This window comes from Haliaeetus leucocephalus, unplaced genomic scaffold (genome assembly GCF_000737465.1).
Source record: "Haliaeetus leucocephalus isolate CR32 unplaced genomic scaffold, Haliaeetus_leucocephalus-4.0 Scaffold2, whole genome shotgun sequence".
Taxonomy (NCBI): domain Eukaryota; kingdom Metazoa; phylum Chordata; class Aves; order Accipitriformes; family Accipitridae; genus Haliaeetus; species Haliaeetus leucocephalus.
Window position 1 is genome coordinate 10,506,575 of NW_010972438.1, and position 25,383 is coordinate 10,531,957.

Here is a 25,383-nt window from a genome sequence, read left to right on the forward strand (position 1 = left end):
TTTATGTAAACATATACTATATTTACTATACAAAATTACTGTATTTAAATAGTTATGACTGTTATTTTTTACTTCTTTCTTTTTCTCTTCTCATCAACTTTCCTGATTCTAAATTAGTGTTATCAGAGAGCCTGATACAAATCCTAATTCTCTCACCTTCTTTTATGTTGAGTGATTTCAGTGTCTATGTGGATGAGGTAATCTCACTTGATACATTTCCATAGACTTTTTACAAAAGAATAGATGTTTAATTCAGTGTAACAGTTTCATTACTTCATTACTTATGTTTATAATCAAATCATGCTTATCCTGATAATTACATAAGTTCATCAATGCTTTCAGAGTAATTGGAGCTACTTAAATGTATACATGCCTAAAAAGTACAAACTCATTTGTTCCCCACTTAGTGCAACTGTATGCAGAAGTTAATAAAACTTCTTTAAAAATAAATTTAGTACTAAGTTTTGTATTAGAAATCAGCTGTAGCTTATTGATATACCTATAAACTCCTTCAAGACTTGCAAAATACACAGTGTATTTTATCCTAGCACACTGATGATAATCCAGTAAATAATGAAGATAAGTCCTTTTTGCTTCACGTGACTGCTATTCAGTTGTTTTCATTTCAGACATATTGAAAGGAATCTCTTGCTTGTTTGTGGACAGAATATTGACCGTGCTGTTGCTTCCTGCAGTTTAATGTTCAAAGATGGTTTCTTACATAATCTGACTACTTACTACTGAATCTTTGAGTAGCTTCAAGTGAAAACTGATAGCCAAGCCATCAAATTTACTTTATGTAAAAAAACCACTTTGGCAAGTTTGGTAATAGCTGTACATGATGCTTTATGGTACAGTTCTTCCTCTCCCATTCTGCAAAGAGATGGAAATATGAATTTAGTTCGAGCCTCATCCTCTTTTACATTCTGTTCAGTGATTGATCTGATCAGCAAACAGGAATTTCAAGGCCATCCCTCACTGCTGGCATCAGCTGAGCTAAACCTTCTAACTTGCTGCTATCAACCAGTCATGTGAGATTCCTGTCATAAATACCGTGCAAACAACTGTTCAAACTAGCTTTTTCCTTTGCCTTTTCTTTGGAAGAAATTTAAGTAGAATTTTAGATACTTTGTTAGGTGGCATGATTAGATGAGTATCACCACATTAACAATCAAGGTATTGATCTGCCTAAAAAATGGGTAAAATAGATTGTGGATGAAAAATTTGGTGAAGCATAATAAAATCACAGCTAAGGTAGAAGCATGTAATTTATGCAGCGTTTTTGAAGCAAATAATAGCAAAGCTGTTAGTAATGCTGAATATAGCCATCTGTTGTAAACGTAGTAGCCAGTTAAATCTTCAGTATTACAGATTTTGCTACCTTTCTGAAAAAGGAAAAGTAACTCAATGTTTGAAAAAATATTTGTGTGTAAAGAAAACAGCATCTGGCTTTTGTTGGCATTCTTGGTTTAATTCCCAATATGTGGACATGTGCAGGTGCTAACACTTCTGCTTGGCATTTTGACAAGCACACGAACATTCATTCATTCTTAAAATACTGATGCCAGTCATTGTCATACTTTATTTCTGATATGGTTTTTTTTCAATGTTAGGTATCACATGAAATTAGTACATCGTGTTTTACAGCAAATGAGTAGAGCTGTTGATGTGAGAAAATAGACCTTCAAGTTGTACCATAGCTTCCAAAAAAACCCCAGTAGAGTGGTCTGGGGTATGAACAAGGATCAGAAGCTCTACTTCTGGTTATGTACAGAAATATTATGTGGTCTTGTATGAGTTCCTGTAGGTTGCTCAGCCTTTTTTCCCCCAGTTCTCTCATATAAGTTATGGGAGTAATTTATCAATTTATTTCGAAAATATATTTTAAAGAGTTAACTAGCTCACTGTTGTATGATACTTCTAAATATATGAAGTGGTCAAAATAGGAGTTGTAGTAAATTTTAAAATCTGGTGGTTGATCAAGTACATTTTCATTGATATGCAGGCTAATGTGTGCTGATAGTACAGATTTAATATTTGATGTATTATCGTATCACTGAACAGAGGGCAGTTTAGGGAGATAGCATTTTTGATGAAAAAGAGAAGTTTTGCATTTGAGCATCCAGACAGGACAGAAGATAGTAACAACAAAATGTGTTCAAGCTAATATGTAAAGTGATCCAGCAAGGCTAGTGGCAGAAACAGAACTTGCTGATCCATTGCTGCAGCTCTTAAGTCATGCCATCTATCTCAACGATGACAACTTCACAGTACTTCAAACTACTTGTTTAAATCTTTAGATGGTAAGCAGCTGTAAATCATGTGTGGCATACTTTGTAAAGGTGGGGAGGTTTGAGATCTCATGTGAGATTCCACTCACGTCTGAGACATGAAAACCTGCACAGCAAAAATGCAAACTGTCAATGATAGCTGCTTCTCAGTCACAGAGAGTCCTGCTTCCGTAGCCCAGAACTTGGTGCATGATATTAACGTGCCATGGGACTGTGCTTTGTTGCCACTTCCTAGGATTAACTATGTCTCTTTATTCTTCATAATGTTTTAACCTTTTTTTAAGACTCAGCTGGCAGAGTGCTTATCGACAGATTTGCTCAGTTAGTATCCCACTATTCATAGTCAGATTAGCTTTGCTTGCCACTAGCCTTCACCAACTCCAGAAGGCATCAGTGCTTGTTATACTCTGAGGGGAGCACACACATTTTAGAAATATTTATATTAATAAGGAATTATTTTTCTGGTAAAGAGGTTAATCTTACAATATGTACTGTAGTCGGTTATCAGTTTGTCAGAGATGGACTGCTTTATAACCTTATTTATGTTTCAGTTAAAAATCATTATTGCAGGAAAGTGAGGGTGAAAGGCTGTTACCTGCCCTTGAAAAACATATGTGTAGTAAGGTTTTCATTTTAAAACATGAAATGATCTATTAAACATGATGTCCTATAGTGTGATCTGTAAGTCCTCTGCTTTTTTCAGTGTTATTTGTCAGGTCTTGTGGCAGATAGTTCACTTGACTCATGTTATTTCAGTATTTGTACATCTTTTCTTGTACTTGGTAGCCATTTCATTTGAAACATGGTCAGAGAACATTTTAAATTTAGTATATCCAATTATGAATTGGGAGATCAATTAGATGACCTCATCTGCACAGATAGTTCGGTAGATAATCCAAATGCTTTCTCTGTTCTATTGTCACTTTGCAGGATTTTGTCATCTATTTCTGATCCTGTTATTTGAGAAGTGGAGTTAGTGATTACAAACACCATCCAAAACTCTTAGATCTTCTTTTCTGTCATAAATATGTTATCTGTTTGCATTCTTTGCAAATCTATCATCAATTAAGTCTTATTTTTAATTTTCCAGCTTACCACTGGGTAGAAATAAAATATTACTTAAGATCCACGAAAAAACTTTTTAAATCCCAAATTTAATATTACTCTGTCCTTGTTACAAATGTGAGCTTTGGTAGAAATAGTTTGGGTACGGATCTGTGTTAAATGGAAGGAAAGATCTTGTCCAGATGCTAATAATATCCTGAGTAGAGATCAGTTCCCATTATAGTACTGCTTCATTCTGGGTAGCAACTTGGAAGAAGGTAGAAGTGAAATTTGCCAGTGGTACCAAAGAATAAAAACTATCCAGGTCGTAAGTAGATGTACAAAATTTATCCCACTTTGGCAAGAAACATAAACTTACATGAAGGTTTTTGATACTTATTCCTCTTCAGGACTATTGGAATAAATGCTGGGTATTTTTGTTTTAATCAAATTCCAGTTATTTGGCTTTATCTGGTGTGATTTCATTAGTCAGTGGAATTATTCCCACAGTTGTTTTCTCCCACTATTTGTAGTTTCATAAAGATGCTAAGATTTTTTTTTTTCCCCTCAGTTTTCTCACCATCATGTGCTGATAGGAAAAATATAACTAAGTATTGCAACCATTCACAGAATCAGATCATAGCTGAGGTTGGGAAGGACCTCCAGAGATGGTCTAGTCCAACCTGCCTGCGCAAAGCAGACTCAGCTAGAGCAGCTTGCCCAGGACTCTGTCCAGTTAGGTTTTGAATCTCTGCAAGGATGGGTACTGTACAGTCTCTCTGAGCAACCTGTTCCACTGTTCAATCACCCTTACAGTAAAAATCTTTTTTCATATGTTTAAACAAAATCTCTGGTATTTCAATTTGTGCACATTGCCTTTTACCCATTCTTTAGATACTGCAGAGGAGAGTCTGGCTCAGTATTCTTTATTCCCTCCCATCAGGTATTTATACACATTAGTGAGACCTGCCCTTGAACCTTCTCAAGGCTAAACAATCCCAGCTCCCTCAACCTTTCCTCCTAGGTCAGATGCTGTAGTCTCTTAATCATCTTCACTATCCTGTGCTGGACTTGCACCAGGATGCCCATGTCTCTCATATCACAGAGCCAAACACTGGACCCAGCCCTCGGGCTGTGGTCTTACTAGGGCTGAGTAGAGAGGAAGGATCACTTCCCTGGACCTGCTGGCAATGCTTCTCCTAATGCAGCCCAGGACGCTCTTGGCCTTCTTTGCTGCAAAGGTGCTTTGCTGGCTCATGATCAACTTGTCCACCAGAACCCTCAGGTCATTTTGTAGAAAGCTGTTTTCCAGCCAGTCAATCCTCAGACTGTACTGGTGCATGGGATTATTCCTCAACATGTATAGGACTTAGTCTGTGATTTAAAGTTATGACTTTGTATTTTAAATTTGGTTTGGTTTGGGGTTTTTTTATGTGTTGAAATTCATCAGAATTAAGGCAGACGCTTGGTTTTTGTTCACATTTTTTGCTAGGAAGAAGAATTTCAGAAAGCTTGGGAATAATCAAACACAGTTGGTAGGGGTTAGCTTTTGAAAATTTGGCATTTTCCTAACTCTCTTTGGAATGACATCTCAGAATTAGCATGGCCTGAAACCACAGTTGTAGTTTATTTTCACTCTGTGAGGAGTGATGTTTTTGATCACACATAGAAGCTTAGTGGGTTTATAACATAAAGAGATGCTCTTGATTAATTGAATAAATGGGAACTCTGGAGTTTCAAACTCTGGAACATACCTGATAAGGTTTAAGAAGTTTTCTGTCAAAGTTTAGCTAGTTACGTACAGAGGAATCTGCAGGGGGAAAGGGCTTAAAATGTCCACATTCCTAAAGTAGTTGTACTTGTTGATAAGAAATTTTATTGCAACACTTGTGAACAGCACAGTATAATGTAGATTGTTGTACCATATTTCCTTTTTTCAAAGAGTTTTCTGTAAATATAAGTTTATTACTTTCAAATTTTTAATAACCAGAACATACTAGATTTTATATGCATAGCTAGTTTAGTCATAGACAATATAATAGCTTGAATTTATGTGAATACATGCTATCATAATAAGTCATCATTTTAGGTTTGCTGACAGAGATATGATAAATTATTCATGTTAATCTAAGGACCCAGCATGTTTTCAGATACAGAACAATAAAAATATGAATCTTGGTTAGTCTTGTGAAACTTAGACCAACCTTTTAAAATTAGAAGCAAGACAGATGCTAATTTTATCATGTACTTCTGACAGTGTTTGAAGATTTTTAGATAGAGACTGAAGGTAAACTTCATTGAACAGATTTAGAGATTATTTGAAATTCTGATGTTTAGTAGCATGAGACTTGCTCCTTGAATTTTTTGTGAAGCAGGAGTGAAATACAGAAACATTCTTAAAAGTATTAGGGTATGTTAAATTCCATAGCTTACAAAGGAGATTGACTCATATATTTGAAAGTAAACATTTTTTTAATAACTCTGCCAGTCATCACTTTCACTAGAGTACCAATGCAGCATGGGTGGTAATTTAGGAAACAGATATCCAAAAAAAGATATCGCATGAACAGGGTGTCCTTCTTCCACATGTAAAAAAGGATTCATGCCATTATTATAGAACTGATAACAAAATACACCATCCTAGTTTAAAATTATGTTGCTAGTTAGATTAGCCACTTGCTCTGGAAGAAGATAGGTACTTGGTCTGAAAGAAGATAGGTACTTTCTTTCCCCCTGGTCAGGATAAATCTGTTACCCTTATTCTGCAAATACTTCTAATTTCTCACATTTGATGACTTTCATTGGCTCTGCAGCTGTAAAACTGTTCAAAGTTGTCATATGAATAATTTCATTGCTCGTTCAGTTAATCAGTATAAAACATCAGGCATGGAGAAAGACTTTTTCCACTGTTGATCTTCTATTCTAGAGCTTGCACACACCCATATTTACTTTCTGCTTGTTGAAGGAATCTTTTTTTTTTTTTCCCTTGGCCCCAGAACTTCTTCAGAAGTATATACTGCTTGTTCTTTTTTCCTCCACAGTTATAAAGATCTCTAACTACTACCTAAAAATTTTTGTTCTCTGAGTGCCCCTTAACAGTTTAATTGTGCATCCTTCTCCAGTACATCTTTAGACCATCTGGATTTTCATGAGTGTTTTTCTCTGCCCTTCTTAAGTCCATAGGTGTGAGTACCATTTGAGGGGTAGTAGTGGATCTTTTTTTTCCAGCAGTGTTTATTTCAGTATTTGAATGTGTACCCTCTCTGTGCACAGTGTGAATCAATTGTGTTTCTGAAAGGTATCAGTCAAGGAATTAATGATTTTTAGTGTTGACTGAACAGATACAGATGTGTACCAAATTTTCTTTTATCTGAGGAATTGAGTATGTGCTCCACCCAGAACTTTCTCAGACATTGAAACTCTTTTCCTTCAATGGCTATAGAATGCGTTTAATGTGTCTTCTGCAGAAGGCTCTTTTGTTGGATTCCTGCCCCCCCTCCCCACCCTGGTATTTTGTAGCTGTAAACACAGATATTCTTAAGAGGGTAATTTCTTGTTTCTTCAGTTATTGAAGGAGAGAAGTCAGAATAAATTTCCCATCTTTTTGTAAGAAAAAAACCTTCTGTTAAAAACTATAGGTTCAAAATTTGTCAGTGGACAAATTTACCAAGGTGAGAAAGAAAGAAATTACGATGGTGGGGCTGCATGAGCAGCCTGAAACACTGAGGAAATTGCTCACACCTGGTGATCCAGGTTGCTAAAAAGTTGAATGTTGTCATCTTCATTATTTTGATGATAATCTCTTCTATAGTATCTTGTGAGAAAGTTTAAGTTAAAAAAAAAAAAAGACATCCTACTAGAGTTAAAACAGAGACGACTAGCATGATACCTAATTCTGCCCAATACAAAAACTCTTAGATTCTGAATAGCCTATGAAGGTTGTGAACTGTTTGAAGAAGTTTTGATTTGTCAATAATGTAGATAGAGAAGAGATCACACTTCTCTGAATGTTATTGAGGACTGTCTTTTCAAACTCCACTGGCAAAGCAAACCATGAGCTTTCTGCCAAGTTAATGCTTCAGTAAGACACAGTAAAAAAATAGGAAGGTAGGTTGATTAGAATATCCTGTAGTTGTAATTACTTTGAGGGCTTAAGGAGACTGTCGATGTGGTATGAAAATCTACTTGAGTCAACTCTTCAGAGTATCCTTTTGGTTGATTGGAAGCCTGGATAGTTACTGTTTGCCTTAATGTGACTGTTCATGTCTAAATAAATCTTACTTTTTATTTGCTCAGCTTAATTGTAGACAGTTGTATTTGCATAGTGATCTTAGTCGAGCAGTATTGATCTTGAACCCTTTAAGGAAAGGAAGTGAAGTAGCGGTGGAGCCAACCCTTCTGTTTTGCAGTTCAAAAAGACAAGGAGTTAAGGCTTGTTTGTCTAAAGAATACTGCTGGCATGGTTGTGATCTGACATACAGCAATAGTGATCATATGTAAGAACAGAGTTAGCGAGGTGCACAAGGACTCAAGGGTTTCCAGCCTTAGGCAGCAGTTGCCTCCATACAGATATTTTCTTGCATATGCAATTACCATTTGAGAGACAACATTAAGACTTCAGCTTATTAAAAAAAAATATTCAGGGATAATGCCTCAAAGTTTCACCTCTTTTGAGATTTATTCTTGATAGGAAGTGTGGCAACTTATATTTCAGCTTGCTTTTCTGGAGATACTTGCATACACATGATAGGATGTGCAGACATTGAAGAAAATGTCATGATCTGACTGGATACCTATAAGCTGTCCTGTGTTCCTGGCTACCGAAGAGTAGGGCATGGCACTTACAGATGAGGAGTAAAGCAAGTTATTTAAACAGGCAGCTGAATGCACATAGCAGTAAATGCTCCACAATACAAATATACAGAGAGGCAGATTCTGCAAAAACTTTAAATTGGAAAGATGGGAGCTGTCTTCCATACCTTTATTCTTACCTTAACTGGCTATGATCCTTTTAAGTAGAAAAATTTCCCATATAGTTGGTCAAAATTAGGATAGATGATTCCTGGTATTCTTTTTAGTCGGGCCTGGAGCATAAGTCATATGAGGAGCGGCTGAGGGAACTGGGGCTGTTTAGTCTGGAGAAGAGGAGGCTGAGGGGAGACCTTATCGCTCTCTACAGCTGCCTGAAAGGGGGTTGTGGTGAGGTGGGGGTTGGTCTCTTCTCCCAAGTAACAAGCAATAGGGTGAAAGGAAACAGCCTCGAGTTGCGCCAGGGCAGGTTTAGATTGGATATTGGGAAAAACCTCTTTCCTGAGAGGGTCGTCAGACATTGGAATAGGCTGCCTAGGGAAGTGGTTGAGTCACCATCCCTGGAGGTATTCAAAAAGCGCATAGACAAGGTACTTCAGAACATAGTTTAGTGGGCACGGATGATGGTTGGACTCGATGATCTTGAAGGTCGTTTCCAGCCTAAATGATTCTATGATTCTTTATTGGCAGGCTTTCACCATGAGCTCAGTACAGTTGATGATCCTTTCTTAAATCTTGCCACTAACACTTAGATATTTTGTTTCATTTTAAATTGGTAGGCAAAACCATTTCAATTGCTGTTCTGAGCCCAAGACGTTTTCATTCTCTTACTACTTTCAAAAAGGGATCAGAGCAAAAGTGGAGATAATGTAGTTTAACTTATTGGAACACTGTATCAATCTGTTTCTTAAAGGAAAAGTGTGGTGGGAGTCTAATGGCATAGACCTTAATGAGGATAATTTTGTTACATCCGACAGGAAATTGGAGAATGTGTTTAGAAAACAGTTACCAGCTTTTTTTCACTGTAAAGATAAACTAGAATTCTAATTTTAGGTAAAACTATTACATTCTGCTGAATATTTAGTGACAAATAAATTGAGGTCTGAGAAGAAGGAATACTTAGTCACAGATTATGATAATCCAAGTAACATATTTAATTTCAAACTAGAGGAGATGGTTTGAGTCAGATTCTGAGCCAGGTAATTTACAGTGGTCCTGAATGCAGGTTCTTGACTCAGCTATTAAAAAAAACAAAAGAACATTTTCAAAATAAATTTAGAATTAATATTTGTCCGTGGTGTGTCTTGAAGCTTGTGAGTTCTTTTAAAACATCCTAAATCTGGATAAGATCTGATTGTCCTAACTAATGCCTTAAACCAGTCTTTTCCGGTGTGCATCCTTCGGTGATATGATAGAATCTTCCAGGTAGTATTCAGCAACAGTTTTTATCTGCAGACCAGGAGCCAAGGCAGGAGGAGTCAATGTGAGAAGACAGAACAAGCATGAAAGCAGAGGAGGACTGCTGAATAGGTGATTAAGAACGGTGGGGGAGGTGGAGATCATTTCGGCAAGGAGAGGAGAGTGGAGGAAGGGGGCCTCTTCTCTTTCCATGCATCAGTCTCCTTTTGGCAGATCACTTTGGGCCTGCTAATGGACAGGTTTCCAGCATTACCATTTATGTAAAGACCAGAGAAACAGAATGATGAACAAAAATACATTTCTCAGACTTGTTTCAGAAATAGCGTATTGCTTCCCCCTCAGACCAGAGTATACTCGTCAATCTGCCAAGCTCAAATTAGATACAATTTGTACAGTGAAGTCAACAGTTGTCACAAAACGGAGTATTTACTTCATCAAGCTGTATCCTCCGAGGCTGATGTTACAGGATTTGTATTGAAGTTGTAGTGTCTGCCAATGAACAGCTAGTGTAATTGCTTTTTTGCAAGTGCAGTTACAGGCAGTCTTAATTTAGTATAGCACAATACCTTTAGCTTAGTAGGCTGATGAAACATCGTGTCTAGTCTGTACAGTTCCCCCTCTTTCCACTAGTCACTTCAGTCCAAGATCAAGATCATTATCTTTGTGTTGCAGTATGTCTGCATAAGTTTCAAAATGCCCTGAAAGTAATTATTTTAACCAGTATCACTTTATCTTTGTTTAAATATAACCTGGATCTGTTGGAACTGATGGGAGAGATGCTTTGTTTAAGTTTTAACTTGCTAGGTAGTGAGTCTATTTTAAACTATCATATGATATGCTATTAAATTAATAGAGTAAATCTTATCATGGTGATAAATGATGTCCTGGTGATATTACAGAATAAATTACTGTCTTCCAGGACTTTAGAGAGAAGAAAAGTAGTAATTATGTATATTTTGGTTGGATCAGTTTAGGTAACATGGAGTAAACTGAATCCTATTTACGTTTGGTTGGTAGGGTTTGTAAGTCAGGATTTTCATATGCCAAATAAAGTAAATACATGATCCAGTGTTAGAAGGAAAAAAAAAGTTTTGTCTTTTTAAGGGGCAGACTTCTTAGCAATTGGAATAAATGGTTTAAATGTGCGAAATACGGCTGTACTTAAGAGAACTGTTACATACAGCAGGTGCAAACATAACCTTTTCTTTGTCTTTGTAAACATGAAAGGACAGATTGTCTTTCTAGAATAGATAAATTTGTGGAAAGAAAAACAAAGTGCAAAGAATAACAGCCAATAAACTAAAGAGCCAACAGAATTAGTTCCAGGCATAAATAACTGCATTATAAGGGTAATTTGTTTAGATTCTTGAAAAGTAGGCACTAAACTTTCCACTTATTAATACTCATTAGAGTGCTTTGTACTGAACAAATTAAAAACTGTTTCCTAGAATTAGGGTTTTCGAAACCATTTGGCAGAGTTGGCCATGCTTCAGAGGAGCAAACCACCCTGCCTTAAAATGGAATTTACTAAATACTTGAAAGTAAAGGAAAGATGAGCTCATTTCAAAACTGAGGATGTTAAAATATTGATAGAAGTTTCTAGAATATATGTTATGAATATTAATTACCACTTCCAGATTATTTTTTTGAAACCTGTGAAGTTCTAAGAGTCATAAAACTTTCACAACAAATTATCTTTGATCAATGAAAATACCGGGTCATTCTTTCAGTTTGAGAATTGATTGCAAATATGTTGATATCTTGTAGGGAGAGCTTGGGAATCTCCAGTTCTTCATAATTACTCATATTTGGAAAGTTTTTTTCTTTTGTAGCAACCAGATTTGATGATTCTCTTTTTGCGCCTGCCACCTGTCTTACTGCCTTTCTATGGATGCTGTTTAAGGGGACTTTGGTGTGGGTTTTTTCCTTAATTCTATCCAGAAAAACATTATCAACAGAAAATTCTAGTATATAAAAATAAAGCTGGTTCTTCACAACCTGTTTTCTAGGTCTAGGTGACATATCAGTCTTTCTGATCACTTATTTTGTAGAGATTTGATTGATTTTCAACATAACTAAGTCTGTTTTTATGAGCACTGAATACTGTGCTCTGGATTTCAGATGATCAGGCAGCCAGTTCAATAACGTAGTATCTCCTACAAGACCAATTTACAAGTAGCATGTAAAATAAAACATATGTGAAGTACAAGACTGCTCCTGAATAAGGAAACTTAAGAATCTGTAACCATGGCATTGAAATTTTGTGGAGAAAATGGCACTACAATTGCTAAGTACTAATATACTAACATACTAATAGTTAAGCTTTAGCAGAGGATTCTATCTGGATTTTGACCAGGGTACAAAGATATTTCCATTAATAATAAATTGTGTGGAGTTGCTCTTTGCTTAGCAACATCAATGAAATACCTGCTTTCATGTTTGGTAAACTTCCAGTTTAAGTCATTTACAAGGAGAAAAATGCTTTCATTTTAAGAACAAGTAAGCCTGATAAATGAAGCATCCCTTTAACAGTCCAGCGTCATTTTTTCTAAGTTCATTTTAAGCCTTGAATTGAACATTAACAAATGGTTATAAATTATTATACATACAGGAGCAAAGTGAATAGGTAATCTGAGAAGATGAGTTTATCTGTACTCTTGGGTAGTTGCTGCCATTTGCTTGCAATCTCACTATAGTTACCATTGTGAGGAGAATAGTCAATCAAAGTTGAAGATATAAAATAAAATTGAAAATTGAATTGGAAGGTAATTTTACTTTCAAATGGTTTTCAAATGTAGATGTTAAGTGTGAAATGAATGCAGTTAATGACCATAGCTGGGAGAGTTATACACCTGCTGATCACAGGAATATTATTATAAATGAGGTTGATTTTTCCTGTTGACTACCTCATTTTTCTCAACATGGTCTCATTACTTTTCTATCACATGTCTGACCCTTAGATATAAATACTCAAGCGCAGACATAATAAAAACACATTAACTCCTATATAGATTTTTTTTAATGGATCTTTGAAAATCAAGATGTGTGCTGCAGATGTTTCTTGCCTTTGTAGGTTTAACATAGGTCATGGGTTTTGATAACAGAAAAAAAAGGTTGAGTTTCACTGCGAGTACTCTTGAGTCGTTTTACAAGTGAGTTCTAATGTTCTAACTCCGGTTGTCTGAATTCTTTCAGAAAAGAGTTTCATCAGAACCTTGTTTTTATTTTTATTTACCAAGAAGTAATGTAACTGAAAAGTCTGAAAGTTACACCAACTCAAATAATTATCTTTCTTCTCCCAGGAAATAAATTACTTCAGAGAATTTTAAGACCATCTTCTGTCTCCAATTTTGCCTGTTCTTCAAATGTTTAACCTACTCTTGCCTGCAGAATATAAATATTTTTGTTTTAAATTAATTTACTGAAATAAATTTTAAACTTCTTTAGGTGTGATTATAGCTATGTATCTTAAGGTTTGCTGCTTCTTTACAGCATACATACCATCACAGAAAAACCCATTTTATTTTAGACTTATATGACAGTCTGATATAAATGTGTGTATCTTTATCTAAATTAATGTGTTTAGTATTGCACTTTGGAGTGTAACTGAGCTGTACATTTACTAATGGCCTTTTTATTGCTAAGGTACCTAATATTTTTTAGGAGGGAGAAAGATAAAACTATTCATATAAAAATAAATAATCAAATTTAAACATATTGAACTAATATTATAAAGTGAACTTAAGTTTTTATTGCCAGTTGTTTGGAGATATGCATGACTTAAGTCTAGGGTCCTATTGCATTGTTGTAGCATCATTTAAAGCAACATTCGCCATTGAGAATTACGCAGTTTAGTTTCAACAGGGATAGTATTTTTATTTGTGTTGCAGCACTCAGGTTACTGTAACTACCTGGTTCCTCAGCACAGTTGCTCAGCTCTACACATAACCACAAGATCTAGGGGAGTTTCAAACCACCACTACTACAATTCTTTGAAGTTCTTTGGTGCCTCAATTTCTTAGCACTTCTGAACATCAAGATTTAGAACAGAGTGGAGAGTTTCTGAAAACTACATCCACAGGTTTTTCATCAAAGAGTAAATGAGAAGCAAAGTGATGGATGGAACTAAGCCTTGATCTGGGGCACAGGCTTAGCTATGCAGCCAACTTGCTTATGATCTTAGGTGAATTATTTCACATCTTGCTTAAATTTTTTCAAAAGTAAGATCAAGCCCAGAGTGCTAGCATTGTAAGACACTTTGAGGTCTTCACTTTTCAAGGACTTGATGGTATTAGTCATCCATCCATAAATATATGTGCAGCTGATACTGAAATCTGCTCTGTCAAATGATGGCAGTGGTAAGGACGTAATGTTCTTCCTCTGGCACAGTAGTGAAATTTCTGCATTTGAAGTGCATGTGATTTATGGGAGGAACTGCTAGTCTTTCAAAATGAAACAGCTAGTAGACTCTTTCACTTTGTTTTGATTTGCCCACCCATGTTATGAGGATGAATAGATTAAAGATCAGATTGTTTGCAAGGGAGAGGAAAGAATCAAGAAGTTCTGGAAAGCTGATGGACTTTCTGTTTGCTTTGCATGATGGTCTTAATGACTCTGGGGAAACAGGAAAGCACTCCTGTGTTTTTATCACCTCTACTACTAGAATGTTTCGATGTTGCAGTATATTTTGTATTGTCCTTGGTGGAACTCTCGAATTGCCAAAAATAGCTAAAGTATGTAGCTTGCTCCAGAGTTAATGCCCTCCCAAGATGACCTAAGGAAACCTAAGAACGTTTCAGGCTGTTTATCTGCAAATTTTGGGTGACAATGTTTCATTAGTTAAGCTACAGATAGTCCTTACTAATGAAAAAGTGTTTTCAGTAATAAAAAAAAAATAAATCTACAGGGCTGTCTCACAATTTTAAAGTAAAACTCAGCATTTAAATATAATGATTATGAGTAATTATTTTTAACAACACTAAGTAGTGACAAAGTTGTTTACTGTAATTATTTGTCATCTTCTCAGAGGGGCTGTGAATTACAGACAAATACCCATCTGTTAGAAATAGGCTTGTTCAAAAATAATAGGTAAATTAATCGTTATTTCCCCAGTTTGCAGCCTTTGAAATACTGTCTGTTCTCCAGTATAATAAGGTAGGACTGCTGGGGAATATCAAGGTTGTGCTGCTGTTGTGGTTTAACTTCAGTAGGCAGCTAAGTCACGCACAGCTGTTCTCTCACTTCCCCCCACAGTGGGATGAGGGGGAGAATCACAAGGGTAAGAGTGCAAAATCTTGTGGGTTGAGGTAAAGACAGTTTACTAGGAAAAGTAAAAGCTAAATAAGGCATCTGCTACTTCCCCTCAGCAGGCAAGGTGTTCAGCCATCCCCAGGAAAGTAGGGCTCCATCACATGTAATGGGTACTTGGGAAGACAAACACCATCGCTCCCAATGTCCCCCCCTTCCTTGCTCTTCCCCCAGCTTTACATGCTGAGCATGACGCCATATGGTCTGGAATATCCCTTGGGTCAGTTGGGGTCAGCTGTCCCGGCTGTGTCCCCTCCCAACTCCTTGTGCCCCCCCAGCCTCCTCGCTGGTGGGGTGGGATAAGAAGCAGAAAAGGCCTTGGCTCTGGATAAGCACTGCTCAGCAATAACTGAAACACCCCTATGTTATCAATGCTGTTTTCATCACAAATCTGAAACATAGCACTATACAAGCTACTCTGAAGGAGTTTAACTCTATCCCAGCCAAGACCAGTACAGCTCCTCATAAGACTTGAAGGAAACAGAATGTAAAAATGAGCCTCTTTATCAGTTTAAAGGAAGCCTAATCTTTGTGATCATGGCCGTGGTCTGAATCTATTAGAAATGTTCAAATTCAGTGTCCTTGGTGGTATTGTGAGATGACCTGAATAGCGAGCAATAAACTTCTGTATTGTAATTCACATTTGAAGATGTGTGCTCAGGAAGTAAAACAGACAGACAATGTCTTGTGTCTATCTTTAAGCTGAAAAAGAGTCTATATAAAATGACAGAGGTATTTTTAGGAAAAGAAAGCAAATAATGTTTTTCTAGTTAGCAGGTGACAGTGTGTCCCAAGATAACACAAGCTTAAGGGGCAGAAACAAGTGTGATTATTAAAGGCTACTGGGTTCTCGGTTCATACAAATTGAATTCTTTCATAGTCTGAAGGGCTATGGAAATCTGGTGAAGAGTGTAGACTGTTGAAATAAAATTAGCATGTAAAGTGATTTTATATATGCAGGAATATAGCCACCAAGTTTGAATTTGAGAAAGAAATCTCATTACTCATCTTGTGAAAGAAGTAATTCTTAAATTCCATATTTGCTATCACTGACGTAAAGGTTCTGCATATGAATAGGTTTTTTGTGATTGCCCAAAGATACTGGATTACTGAATTGACAAAGATCTGTTCCATTCTCTCCTGCTTTTTCTTTTATAGGATAACTGATTTAGGAAATATTAAGAGAAGATTGTATTTATCAACGGTCCACAAGGAGTTGTCTATAACCCCTCTGCATGCAAAAATTCCTCTGTTTACAATCAAGCGCAAAATAGTAGGTACCTTGGGAATATTCCTTGAACTGTGGTTGAGCATGCTTTTTTATCAGAAAAGTTTTATGTAAGTTTATAGACCTGTTGAAATTACTATTTGGTTTAGAATTCAGTTCATGCTAATTCAAGATATGTGTGTGTCCCCTCTACTGGATCGTGTCAGAACCACTTAAGACTACTGCTCTTCTACCCTTCTAACATTAGGAGTTCGTTCCCATTTTCCAAGATTAATGCTGTTTGTGATGTGTTTCTCTCTCACTTCTGCTATGTATTCAGCCTCTAAAGTTCTCTGTCCCCCTGATACTTCTTCATTATAGTGTTCCTGTTCGTGTGTACCTTCTCCTCTAGTGTCCTTTTATTACTTTCACTGGAGCTGCAGGTAGACTGTAGCTGATGGCTACTTTCTAGCATATATGAAACAAAGTATATGTCAAACTGATGAAAATAAAACAATAGGCATCGTCTCCCTGTTACCCTCTCCCACACCCAGCCACAACATATGGTAACAGCTGTCAGGATACAAAACCTGATAGTTACCATCTAACCTTGTAAAGGCTCAAGTCTCAAATATTGCTTTAGAAAATCATTTGGAGATGAGAATAGTTAGATTTCAAACATTTTAAAGTATAAGTAAGCACCGAGAGAACTAGGTAACACTTAGTATACTAAGCAGCTGTGGATTTAAGGCTAGTTATGAAAGAGAATATTTTACAAAAACTCCTGAAGTTATGACTTCTTTTAAGATAGTTTAGGTGAAGGCAGCTGTGATAATTTTAGATTTCAGGAGTTTTCTGCTTCGTGGTTGGATTTTTTTCAAATGAATATGCATCAGATCATACCCCTGAAGTTGCTGTTAATTCAAGACCCACTGAAATGAAATTTTCTTCAGTATAATTTCAGTTAGTTCATCTTGGTGTCAGGCTAGCACAAATGTTTCAGGACTAGAGTATGCATTAATATACACCAAATTCAATCAGAATAGAACTTCAGTTATGTATTTTAATTTGAATAATAAAACATTAATCAGAGATCCGTCTAAATGCTCTGATCAGTTATAATGACAAAATATTTTAATAACCTTAACGCTTGACGAACCTTAAAGAGTAGGTCTGTATTTTTTAGTATATCTGAATACATGTCTGTATTCAGGTAACTATTCTTTTAAATGGTTATCTGCCTTTTTATTGTTGCTTTTACTTAAAGGAGGGAGTATGCTGCTTTCAGTGATTAGCTAGATCTTTTACATGGCCCTGATAGTTTAGCTTATTGTATACATAAGCTGATCACTATTATCAGTATGATTGGTTGTGAATAAGCATATAATATGTTCTTTGTTCCATCAGTAGAACATAGTTTACATTTTCATATGCTAGCTTCCTGTATTGAATTCTTACAAATGAGCCTATTTTTCAACCTCAGCAATCAAAATATCAGTTATAATTAAATACTGCATTTTCCCATTCTATTGCTTGGTGTCTTCAAAACAAGTATTCCTTTCCTTCCAAAATTTCAGACTTAGAAGCTGAATAGTAATGTATGCACGTTTTTTTTTCTCAAAAAATGTTTACTATTTGGATTTAGAAACCAATACTTTTACCTTGACTGTATAAGGAAATGAGGCATGTACAATCATTATGTCTTGATATTATTCTCCCTAATAAAACTTCAACCCATTGGTCAACTGTATTTTACATGTGAGTAATCACATCAAATATATTACAGTTCTGCAAACTTCATGAAAATGGTTGCATTTCTCGTCAAGGCCATCTCTGTTTATTTCCCGGTTATAGAAGATGTGTTAGCATCAGCTCATCCCTCACTAGATATCAGAATCGATGAGGAGAAGAATTGTTAGGAAGACCGGAATTCCAAGCATATGTGTTTTTAAACTTCAGATACTCTAAATGGAAGACATAAAGCCAAAACAAAACATATTTTGTTAGTTGTTCTGCTTGTGGTATTACTTGTTTTATTTGAAACTTCTTTTTTTCTAGGAGAATAATGGAATCGTAATATGGTTCACGTGCAAAATAGATACCTGTAACTGCTCATTTCTGTATTATAAAAAGTGGAAAAAACTTGAAACTGAGAGAATTTAAAGAGCTACTGGAATAGTGCGGGAGAGTGTAGCACATTGATGTTAGTGTTCTAACAGTGTTTCCTGAAACAAATGGAATAATCATCTAATCAGAATAAAAACATGTATTTAAGTAGGATCTTCAGCAACCTAGGCAGTTTTCATGATCTGACTTGTCTTTTGGAAATGTCTTATCAGGAATGGATAACATTTATTATAAACAAGAAGTAGTTTTAAGATGTTATGATACACTGGGATCTTGTCCATACTAGAAATTTGCCTGATAGATTTCAGTGTGGAAGGGGTGCAAGATTTGGAGAGGTCCTTTTTTTATGAATCTCAGAAAGAAATCATCAAAGTATCTCCAGCTTTAGCCTTTGGAGCACTTAAGCTGCAGTAACTTTACCTTATGAAGTAATGTTGAATAACAGGGGGTTTTTTTCCCCAGAAAACCTTCAACAAATATGCTTTCTCACAAGTTAGCTGCAAAATACATTGTGGATATGCTAGGTAACAAAGCTCACTTGAGCTTGCAGTCACTAGGTCATATGTACTGATTTGTTTGTATAAATAATTGTTGTAAGTGGAAATACAGCAATATCTTTTTTAATATCAAAATGTTATCCATTGTGAATCACAGCCTGTGAGAACTGTAACACTCCACAGAAACTTCATTTATAGAGAAATATACACTAATAGTCTTCTGCAATGATTAGTGTTTGGGTTTTATTAAAGAGTATTGTTTCTCTTTTCTAGTGGTGCAATATGTGTATTGACTTGGTAGCATTCACCAGTGAAATATTCAGAGGAGCTGTCTTCCAGTCTTTGGATGGAATTACTATTTCAGCTAACTGTAAACTGAGAAAGATCTTCACTTTAAAATCCAAGCCTCAAGATACAGCTGAGGAAGATGGTGTGTTATAATTACTATGTAGTCTTAATCATAACTGTTCATATTATAAAATCAAAAGCTTCTTAATCATCAGATTGGCAATTTGAAAGATTACATGATTTCATGAAAATTAAAGTGGTAGTACAGCATATTAAATCTGCTAGTGGTGGACTTCAGGTGACAAATATATGTGTACTCCTCTGTTTTAAACATTGACTTCCTTAGAAGTATTTTATTGAAGAAATTCTGGCAGGATTTATCAAGCAGAGAGCTCGTTTTAGTGAGGATATTTTTTGCTGATAGAAATCAGGTTTTGCCCAAGAAGAGAATGTCTGAAAGGAAAGAGAAATACTTAAACTTAGTAGCATTTGCTGTTTGTTTTCTTAATTTTGGACATAAGCAGCTGATGAAGGATTTCTTCTTTAAATAATCCAAGACAAAACTGTAACAAAGCAGTATTATATGAAACAGAGCTATGAAACTATCATAAATGCCTCTCTGTGATCTTTAGTCCATTTATCCTAATGTGTCCTTGTTCATTGGGAAAGTAATATTGGTGGTGAGCTGAAAAATAAGAGATTATATTTGTAATAAAGCAGGATATTGGTCAAAGGTTTACTAGTCTCCAAACTAGCATCATAATCCTGAATCATTATTTTCCAAGGGAGAGAACTTCATTGCTTGCTGATATTTGCAGTAATATGGGAGGAATTGAAAAGCACAGCTGGCACTTTCTTATTTTAGAGGAACCCTAGGTATAGTTCAACTTCAGTTCCATTCAGTTTTCATTTTGTGGCTTTTAAAGAACACACCTGAAAAAGGGGTTCTGGTTTCTAAAGGAGGGATATTTAGCAATATTGTAAGTGTAATAAAATGCTATTTGGAAAGCCTAAACCAATAAGGGAGAGTATGTGATCGTTGTGATTACTCCTTTTTTTTTGTTGGTGAGGTTGGGAAAAAAAATTAATTCAAAAATAGACTACAGAGAGAATCTGGTAAATTCTCAGCAGAAACTGCAGTTAGAGGCCTCACTGGCTTTAATTTAATTCTGTTAGTGCATTGTTTTCTCTCTTCCATTCTAAACAGTTTTTGCAATGTGCGTAAATGTTCTAAATGAGTTCCAAAATGTAGTTAACATAATGAGTAGACAGCTTTAATAAACTGTATGCATGGTAAAATATTACACTTTTAATTACTGGATTATCAGTTCTATGATTATTACACAGCTGGTGGGCATTAGTATTTTCTGTATGCTTATGAATTTCCTTATCTAGGCAAGTCTTAAAATTATGTTACAGCTCAAGGTTTGGCTGTATTAAAATAACTCTATACTTCATAGCCAATTATAGAAAAACAATAGTAATTTTTTGTTATTATTAATTAACTTTCAGTTAACAATCATGATTTGATAAAGCTTTTTTCCTCTTGGATGATTGGACCAGTTAGTTGAGCTCCACTGAATGCAGTGACATTGCAACTTGTCATGAGGTTCCAGTTCTTTGCTTAAACCTCCTTGGTGGTCAAAGTAGTGATTTCAAGATGCAATGTGTGTGTTATTCTTTCTTAGTAGCTTGTAAACAGTATGTTTTGCATTCTTAAAATGATAACAAGTGGAAAGGAGAAACCACATATACTAAGAAATTATTTCTGTGGGAGATCATTGAGATAAAAGAGGAAAGAATTTGTCTTCTCTGCCCCATGTTATTGAGACATACAAGCTTGATACATACCTAGCTTCTGGTTTCCATAGTAATCCTGAGGTTACATATGGGGCTTTTATCACTAAGTATTGTTTTACAGCAGTAAGTAATGTACCAGCTTGGTGAAAAAAATGGTTGAAAAAATATGTCCACTACTAAAATATAACATGGGACACTTGAATCTTTCTATTAGGATGTCAGTAATTGAGCCATTATTTGGGTTTGGGTTTGGGGTTATGTTTTCCACTTCTTATCCTTGTAAAAGAGGCTAATATTCATTAGCTTTCTATATTCAAGTTTTAGAAAATTTGGAATGAATTTGCATGAGAACATCGGGAATGGTTCTGACTGTGGATGCCTTTCTTCATAAAGAATAACTTTCATAAACTCAGTCCGTATTTATTATCAAAGGGAAAGCAGAGACAATCAGATCACAATCTACTAGTGCCTGGTGTCACAAGAATAGATAGGTTGACAGCTTTTTAGTTTATCATGAAATTGTAATGGTGTCCAAAGTTTGGAATTAAAGCTTGTCAAATTCTTTATTTGCATATATGGGACTTCTCTGTTAGCTACTTCAGTCCCACTGATATCAATACCATTTTCAGATGTTCATCTTGTCTGAAAATCAGTATATCAGTATTAGAATTAAAGCTGAGTTGTAATAAAAATTAACAAAATGTATTTTGTGAGTCTGTTTTGCTTGTTTACTTGCCAAATCAAAGTTGTTGATTTACTATGGCTATTCCAGCCATTGGTGCATATTTCTTAGTTTAAATGTATTCAAATTCTTTTGCCTAAAAAAATACACAATATTATTTTAAAATTTACATGCTGATTGTCTTAAAAGTGAACAATCGCAACAAATTTTTCAAATTACCGTAATGTATTAAATTGTTATGTATATGTAATCTAACAAATAATGTAAGTCAAATTTAATTCCATTGTATCATCTGAGTGAAGTCAAGCCCATGTTTTTTTTGATTCTAGATATGTGTGTTGTTCCATTTATGCCGTATGAGCCCACAGATGTTATTCCTCGATCCTGCCAGCTAAATACAGGTGTGCCACAGGTTACACAATTGCTGAACCTCGCTAAAATTCACAAGCCAATAATAAAATGCAGGAGATACCCAGTAACAGTGCAAGAAACAGGTATTCTGTTGTATTAAAATACTATGGATATGATCTATACAGTATGCATACAAATAATGGATTTTTTTTTTTCTAAAAGTGCATGTTAAGAGTTCTAGTGTCTTAAAATAAAACATGACAACTCTTGCATAGCTGTAATATCATGAGCACATAGACACATCTGTTCCATAGTTTCAGAGATCTATGTGTAGCCTAAACAATTCTAATGCAAGCATGGAATTTATAATAACAATATTTAAGGTATGTCTTCTGAATGTACATTGAAGTGTGGCTGTGCAGTTGTTACACTTCTTAAAGTATGTTTACATTAATGAAACTGTTCTAACAATATGACCACGCATAGTCTCCTCAGCTTATACTTTGAGAAAGGAAGTCTTGTCTTACTGGTGTCTTGGATTTATCTGAATGTTTCTGTAAGCTAGAAGATAATAAAACATATAATTTAGACTTTGACAGCATTGTATAGAAGAGATTTATTAAAGAAGCTAGGTAGTCATGTGCCAAGATACAAACTATTGACTTGGATAAAAACTAAGACACAGAAAGCAAACCGAGGATCAAATTTTAAATTTTTGTTATAACTGAAGGCTAACAGCAGGAGGCCTCAGAAGGTTTTTTGTTCTAGGCTCTGTATTGTTTATTAGAGTTATGAATAATGTCGAAAGAGAAATGAATAATATGGGAGCAAAATTTTCATATGATACAGATACTAGGTCAGTAAAAAGTGGGACTTCAGAGAGTTTTAAACTTGTAAGATGGGCAATCCCGTATGTTCTTTTTCAGGAAAAACACTGCAGAGCAGGTAATGTGCAGGAAACATCTTTTGCTAAAGAAAGTTCCAGTTTACTGGTTTTATTTCTTGTGGCCACTGTGTTGAAAAATTATGAGCTAGGGACCGCTGTCCTAGGTAAATGTGTAACATGATACCATGTAAGATCTAGCTTTGATAAAAGCAAAGGATTGTACATTGGGGAGAAATGTTAACTACAGTTAAGCTTTAAAGTGTCAAAATTAAATGACTCAAGGAAGGAAGGTTATCATCACCATAGATTCAGCTCAGTGGAATTCTCAGATTCATATGTAGCTACATTTTTTAAAAAAATAAGGTACTGGGTAGCAGGAAGTTCAAATCCACATGAAACAGAAAAGGTATCAAATCAAACCTTTAAGTAAATCAATTTTGCATTATTATCTGAAATACTTTATACATTATCAGTTAAACCATCTCAGAAAAGATTTTACAGACAGAGAAGTGATTCAGAGGGAACCAGCATGAATGAAAAACTCTCGTGAAGATATGCTGAAAACATTAATAATTGGCTTAAGGGAGTTTATACAGTAAAAGCTGCTTTTCCTATCTCATGGCACAAAAACAATACATCATTTGATGTGATGATATAGTTGAAAATTAAAACCTGATAAAAGAAAATACCATGTTACACAGAATATGATTAAAATATGGAATCCACTGCTATAATAAGCTGGTGAAGTAAAGAAATTTGTATGATTCCAAAATCAGTTGGCCATTTATATGGGTAAGAGTAACGTCCATGTCGTATTTAGCATCCATAAAAATGTGAAGGGAAAATTTAATCTTCTACTTCTAGGTTTTTCCAGCCTTACTCTAAGAACTGTGTTGAAGGCAGATTATTTCATAAATCCCTACTGAAATTACATTGTGCCATTTCTGAAGCATTTGGTTTTGGCCATTCTTTGAAACTGGATGTTAGACAGATTATTGTAGAATAGCACTTCGTGTGTTTTTATATTTAAATTGGTATGTCTGTCTGCATAAGATTTGTAAGCCAAGAATCAGTAGAAACTGAACTGCAGAAGCAAATGCCAAGATTTGAATGTGAAATTGCTTAAATAGACTTGGGTCAGACAATTGACTGCTTTTTATTAAAGCTGCTATTTTGCTTTAAAACTGTGTTTTGCTTCTTACCTGCAGTAAAGTCAATAGCAAAAAGTCACTAAGGTAAATGTCTTTACAGTCTTTAATGTTTTGATTCAAAACAATGAGTATCTCTAAAACAATTTTGTAATGAGAAAGATCGTCATTAATTAACAGCAATAGAATAAGAGACATAGATTGTGTTCATTAGTGGAACTCTGTAGTTGTAAAATTATTCATAAACAGTAGTGGTCTTAAGGTAACTATGTAAAGAAATTTTCAGCTATTGACAGGTTTTTTTGTGGTTGACAAAATCAAGTTTTTTAAATCAGTAGTTTAGTTTTGAAGACATCAGCTACATTTCCAATGAGGAAATAAATCAATGTAGGAAAACCCCCATATTTTACACAGGTGAAATCTCTCTATACAGGCACCCTCTTTACTCTACTCTTTTGTTATACTATTGTTGGCTTCTGTATGAGACAGAAGACGAAGCCTTTAATTTGGCCCATATAATAATTGCAATGTCTTATTAAAGTTTTTCATTTTCCCCTTACTCTGTACCACCTTTTATGAGTCATTGATTCATCATACTAAAAAAGGGTAGTAGAACGTCTTTTGAGAAGGAAGTAGGTCTGAAGTAGCTTAGAAGTGGGTCTGAACAAGCAAATTAGATAAAGAATCCATTTCCAATACATTTTTATTGTGTAGGCAATGTTAGAAGTGGTGCTGTAGGTAAGGAAGATGCATTTTTATTCCACTGTTTTTAGTACGTTCTCAGACTGGAGGATTCTCATCTTTAGTGTTTGAATTCAGTGAATAATCATTTCCACCATTTCTGTTAAAATGCTTTGGAAATGCATGTGCAAAGTATTGACCAAAGGAATAAGATAAATTAAAGGGAATGGTAACTACTGGTGAAGTTTAATACTATAAAAGAGAAGACTGTTACAGCCAACAATAGTATTTAAGGTGTAGCATCACATGAAACTCTAAAGAAAAATAAAGTTTGAAACAAGTATTTCTATGAGAACAACTTTGAGAATATGAAAGGTTTAAGAAAATACTTTTAAAGATACTTTTCTTCTGCTTTTACCAGAATATGAAAAAAACAACTCAAAGATTTTATCTGCACTAAGCTACCATGCTAATGCTTTTTCAAGTTGTTAACTTTTGCTCTTTCTTGATATACCTCATTAGTAAAGGCAGTCTTTGTCCTACAGCAGCTGAAATGAATAGGAGGGGGTTTAAATTTTTGCTTAGAGTAAGACCCTTCATAAATTTACTTAGTTAAATTACATTCACCTTTTTTTTACGTGCAAGTACCATTTTTGTAATATTAAAGGGAAAATAATATTTTTAGAGTGTTATTGCCCTGCAAGTAGTCAAGCCAAAGTTCTGTTGTGAAGTGTGATTGTAAGTTTGCTTTTGAAATAGCAGAGGAAACTCTGGAATTCAGTGTCTCAGTGACTGTATTCAAAAATCAATATTTCTTGGCTGGATTGTCAAAATATGAGGGACTGT

The 25,383-nt window shown here is 35.2% G+C and overlaps 1 protein-coding gene across 1 annotated transcript in view; it reads left to right on the forward strand.

The window, feature by feature from the left end:
* LOC104835392 (chromosome unknown open reading frame, human C3orf67) overlaps positions 1–25,383 on the forward strand; it is an 84,319-nt gene that overhangs the window by 7,819 nt on the left and 51,117 nt on the right. Inside the window, exons 5-7 of the mRNA XM_010573345.1 lie at positions 16,029–16,143; positions 18,975–19,131; positions 21,801–21,965. Coding sequence (XP_010571647.1) covers positions 16,029–16,143; positions 18,975–19,131; positions 21,801–21,965 — 437 coding nt within the window. The remainder of the gene's footprint in view (positions 1–16,028; positions 16,144–18,974; positions 19,132–21,800; positions 21,966–25,383) is intronic.